The sequence below is a fragment of the Vigna radiata genome, chromosome 4 (assembly GCF_000741045.1).
Source record: "Vigna radiata var. radiata cultivar VC1973A chromosome 4, Vradiata_ver6, whole genome shotgun sequence".
NCBI classification, from domain to species: domain Eukaryota; kingdom Viridiplantae; phylum Streptophyta; class Magnoliopsida; order Fabales; family Fabaceae; genus Vigna; species Vigna radiata.
In genome coordinates this window covers 15,177,449-15,182,869 of record NC_028354.1, presented here as the reverse complement: position 1 = coordinate 15,182,869, position 5,421 = coordinate 15,177,449, and the positions used below count along the sequence as shown (strand labels likewise).

The 5,421-nt window shown below is 33.5% G+C and overlaps 1 protein-coding gene across 1 annotated transcript; it reads right to left on the bottom strand.

Moving 5' to 3' along the window:
* Window positions 1-376: 376 nt before the first annotated feature.
* LOC106758919 (protein NUCLEAR FUSION DEFECTIVE 4) lies at window positions 377-4,162 on the bottom strand. The gene is made up of 2 exons (XM_014641932.2): window positions 3,632-4,162; window positions 377-1,772 (listed from the first exon to the last, which is right to left on the bottom strand). The coding sequence occupies exons 1-2, from the start codon at window positions 4,094-4,096 to the stop codon at window positions 639-641; spliced, it is 1,599 nt and encodes a 532-aa protein (XP_014497418.1). The 5' UTR covers window positions 4,097-4,162; the 3' UTR covers window positions 377-638.
* Window positions 4,163-5,421: the final 1,259 nt, after the last annotated feature.

Sequence of the window (5,421 nt, the reverse complement as noted above, 5' to 3'; positions counted from 1 at the left end):
TAAATTTAATTAGACTATTGAATTAATAGATTTAATAAGATTTTTATTATAAGTTTTTGCAAAAATTAGTAATACTTCAATTCACTATCCTCTTGCACTTAACCCTTAAAACTAACAATACTTGTTAGCATAAAAACAACTTCATAGATTTATTGAAGTGATTTTTTTTTTTTTTTATGTAAATACACCTTCGGGACATTCTCTTGTAAGAAACAAATAAGCCAACATTCTCTATGTACCTAAAATAGTCATTTAGAATATTCAATGTGTACCATTAATAGTACATATTTTTATTGTGTATTCAAACATTTTATTACACAAATACAACACCTATGTCTATCATAATTTATGAGAATGAGCAGAAATACGATTAATGCAATCTCATCTCCTAAACACTTTTGATAGAAACAACATGACCAACTGTTTATAGAATAGGACTTACATTTGAGCATTGATAAACAAAACTCCCTCTGAATTGTAGAAAGGTTGTCATATTTTTGGAGTTAAATTTAGTATCATATATCACAAGAATCAAAGTGAATTAAACTGTAAACAGACTCAGAGAGCTAAACAAAAGCTCTGACATTACTTTTTAGTCATTGAATCCCTGACAGAATCCATTATTCCCTCACAGTATGTCACTGAATATTTTGAATTCTTCTGAGTATAACCTGACCATAGAAATCTTTGGTCCGAAAAAACAAAAGTAATGCTGTTAGAGAACCCAGAATAGTGGCAGATGCCATTATGAGAAATGAAAACATAAAACAAGAAGTTCCAATGCATGTGTTTCCTTCAGATGCTTCTCTGTCATATACATATCCAACTACTCTGACAGAGAATACATAAGAACCCACAGGACTTGCTATACTAATGGTGTTGAATATGCTGCCCATATTTGCAACACCAAATATATCAGGAGTGAGAGTGGACATTAGTGACCACTGAGAACCATAACAAATACCCACCAATGCTGAACCAGCATATAGGGCACCTGGAAGTCCAGAAACAATCACCACATGACCAATGCTCATCACCATTAAAGTGATCACCATGAATATAGGTCTTGCCCATCCTCTTGTGTGCAAATAATAATCTGACACATAACCTGCTCCAAATCGACCAAGAAAATTCCAAATGCTCCACAAAGAAACCAAGGAACCTGTCTCATGGCTTGTGTAACCAAGAGATTCCCCTATTTGGCCCAAATTATTAACAGTTGCAGCTCCTGATCCCATACCACAAGCAACAGAAACAAACAAAATCCAAAAGTTCAAAGTTTTCAGTGCTTGGAAAAGATTCAGGTTTTCTCCTAGTTGCAAACTAGTCATTTGATTGTTCAAAGAATCCGGCCTTGCATCCACCTTTTCAGGCTCCACAATTAGTTGTGCCCTTTCATCCAGAAAATTTTCTAAACTTCTTTCACCAGAGCACTTTTCATGTGCTTTAAATGCAATGAAGAGAAGTGAGGCAAGCAACAACACAAGAACAACAAGTATAAAGATGCGCACCGATGATTGCAGGCTAAAGATGTTATCTAGAATTATAACAAACATAAGGTATGCAGCAACAACCATAGCCATCACAGAAAATATATTCAAATACTTCCTTTCTTCATCCTCACGAGTGTTGTGGATTCTCACAAACCACATAAGCAGCAAAGTATTTATAGGTGGCAAGAGTGCTAGCATCAGAAGATATGACATAGGATTGTTGTTGAATAATGTTTTGTACACTTGAATTAATATTGCTCCACTTAGACCAAGAAATCCCTATCAAAAAGAGGAAAAACCCAATGGCCAAACTTGAACAAAATTCAAATCACTGAGGATTAAAGTCTACAGAATCTCTGAGGCACCTTACCGTACCCAAAAACTGGCACGGTAAAAAGTTCAATATTTATAAACTAAGTTGTGTTCTTATCAATATCATATCATTTTGATACAGAACTTGCACTGTTGCCAAGTTATGTAGAATGCAGCAGAGGACATCCTAAAGGGCATTGGTTAAAAAATTAAAAGTGAAAAGTTTTTATTATATTTTCATGATTTTTAATATATTTTTCAATATATAATAGAAATATTATCTAAAGCCATTGGTTAACAAAATCATTGAATTAGTTACACTATTCAATAGATTAACTTTTATAAAATAACTATTTTTATAAAATAACTATTATTACCCATTTCTAATCAACTAAATCCGACTTATTTATCAGTGAACTAAAAAAATTTGAATTCGACTCGATCTATCACGGATTGATGAGTAAACGAAATGGCTTACTAGCTTACTTAATTATAATTTTTTTAAATAAAAAAATTACGAACTTTCTATGATTCATCCGGTGATCTTTAATTAATTTTTGAAAATATGAAACTTAAATAATTTTTTCAAACAAATAATAATAATAATAAATATTATTTTATAAAATTAAAATTAAATTTTAATAAAATAAAATTAGGCATGTGAGTTGGTCGATCAACCCAATCGGATTCAACCTGTATTAATCGGGTTTAAATGAGCCGGATTAAAATCTGACTAGTATAAAAAAAAAAATACAATTTTTTCAAATTCAACCCGTAACCATTTTGACAGCTCTACCCATTTCACCACATTCTTTGACTAATTTTTTTTCTTTTAAATAATAAGTAATGTATTGAGGTAATGAGTGGTAACCTTTCATTAGCCACACACATCATACAATAAGATGAGAACATTAACAAATCCCATAAAATAAAATTTGCAATATTAATATGAGAACATATGTATAAAAAAAAAAGAGAGTCAGGGTGGTAAAAAACAGAGTATTTTCATTTTAATTGTTACATTTAATTATCACTTGTTTGAAAATAAAATAAATGAATGCAAAATACGTTAATTAAATTGAACTGCTAAAAAACTGAAGTTGGGAAAACTAAATTGAACTATATAATTGTTCAAATTTAATTGAATTAAACAATAATTTGCACGAACTACACTAAAGTTGAATTAAATTACTCTAAATTGTCTGATTATTTGAAGTATGAAGATGGTTTGAATTATTAATTGTTTAAAGCATTAAAAATAGACATTTTGTTTTAAAATATTTTGAAATGTATTTTTTAATATTATAAGTTATAACTAACTCAGTTTAGTGTAAGGAGCATAGAATAAAAAACTCAAAAATAGGAAATCCATTTTTAAAATCAAATTAATAAATACAATTTAGTGGCGTCCTTGGTTAAAAGAATTCAGTACTTTTTTTTAGTATTTCTTTATGCAATTCAATTCAGAATCTTCAAATTAACCATTTTATCTACATTAATCAAATTTTCCTTAAAGTGTATTCTAAATAAAATAAATAAGATTTATATTGAATTAATATAATATCAACTTCATACAAGGAAATTTTAACATTATTATTTTTAAGATATTTTTAACATGATTTCTAAAATATTTTTATTTCAATAAAAAAGTTCATAATATTTAGAGTTTAATTCTTTTTACTTAAAAAATAGTTTTTTGTTTTTTTACATTTACTTAGATTTCATGCATCATAGCAAGGTGTTGATGGTTGTGCATTAACGTCAGGTTCTAAGTTATCTCTTTATTAGATAGGATTCTCCAAAGAGATAAACAGAAGAAACAAAACCTTCAAAATGCCGACAATGGTGCCGCTGTTCTGAGGGAAATTATGAACGCCGGTGACAACGTTGGAGGTGTTGAAGAAACTCTGCCCGTGGGCTGTCAGCAACATGAAGAAGCACATGACGGGGACGGGTACAGGCGGAAAGAGGCCGGCGACGGCAGCCCACATGAGGAAATAGCCCAAGAAGCACTGGGCCGAGCCTAAGAAGTGGACGATCCAGGGCCCGGTTGTGGTTGTGCGGGCAAGGAAGTCGTAGAGGAGGCCGGAGAGGACGCCAGCGTTGACTCCGATGTCCTTGAAGACGGAGACAAGGTCGAGCGTTGACTGATCGTAGAGCTGAGTGGACTTGAGAGTTTGGGAGTAGATGGAGAAAGTATAGAGTGAGCCGCTGGTGCACTGAATCCATATGCTCGCCACCGTCGATACCCACTTCGAGTTAAGGTAGAGTTTGAAGTTCGCAAACTCCATTAAAGTCACTTTTTCACAATGTCTTCGTCGGTATCAGAGTTTTTCGTATTTCTTATATTTTTTAGGATGCCGCTAGTGAGGACACGTGGGAGACTGTTGATGAGCCAGTTGTACCTGCTTGCCACCTTTCACTTCTTGCAACTTATCTCTTTTTTCTCTAAACTAATAGTATTGGAATGCGTGCGTTTACAGTATAAATTAAAAGATACCGATATGTTAACAACTAAATTTTAACAACAATTTCACAACACCATGTGTCAACAATCTATTGGGTGATTGAATATTTTTTTTTAATTAAAATAATGATTTGAAAAAGGAGATTTTGTGTTGTTCCAAAAACACCCTCAGTGGTTTGAATCAGTATTTCTCCTTCGAAGTACTCTCTCTTTAACCACTTTCTTTCTTTTTGCTCCATTGTAGGTTCTCATTTCTCTTCGAAGCTCTCTCTGCATCCATTTAATGTTTTCGTGTTCCTTTGAAGTTGTTCCTTCCGTGTCCATTTACTGAAGGCTTTGAAACGGTGAGTAATGTGAAGGGAGGTTGAAGGATTTCGTTGGGTTTCGGTCTTCCGAGCTAGGTTTCGCCTCTATCGTCGTTGGGGGTGTATTTCGTGGAAGTTGTTCCCTTTCTTATGCTATGAGTTCGTTTGCAGAGATTGGTTCTTCAAAACTTGGTTGAGAGTTATGTAATTTTTGTAATAATGTAGTATTTGGTAGATTTTTAAGTATGTATATTTGTATTTGGACCACTTAATATGATTGTGAACAGAGATAATTATTATTGGAAAGGATATTTTATTGTACTGTTGATTCCATGTGTTATTTAATTTTGATTCATTATCTAAGTTAAGTGATCCCTATGTTTGTGGGGAAGACGAAGTAGAGGTTTGTGTGGGTTGGAATGTAAGTTCCTGCAGCAATGGCACTGGCNTNGTGNTATTGTAATNGCTTACAGGGTGAGTGTTATCGATTAACATAATGAAAAACAGCTTTTTGAGCAAGTACAGGTCTTGGTAGGTTGATAGGGGCAGGTCTGATGCTATGGTAAGCGATTACAAGGCCCTGTAATCGTTTACCAGTGAGAAAATGGAGGTTTGTACCAAAACATGAGAGCTGCTAACAGTGCCTGGCTGAGTGGCTCCCAAGTATGGTTAAACATGTTTTACCAGTGCATTGACTATGCATTACCCAACTTATCACGAACCACCCACTTGTGAGCAACTCCAAAATACCCAGGGAGCAACCACCAACTTTCGGTACAAAACTTAATATTTTCTCTGGTAAGCGATTACAGCTTGCCTGTAAGCGATTACACAGTCTCCTAAG

Excerpts from the sequence above, each read along its gene's own strand:
- LOC106758919 (XM_014641932.2), bottom strand. The coding sequence starts at position 4,096 with ATGGAGTTTGCGAACTTCAAACTCTACCTTAACTCGAAGTGGGTATCG. Across the intron at positions 1,773-3,631 it reads CCATTGTCGGCATTTTGAAG|GGATTTCTTGGTCTAAGTGG; the intron begins GTTTTGTTTCTT and ends TCTTTTTGATAG.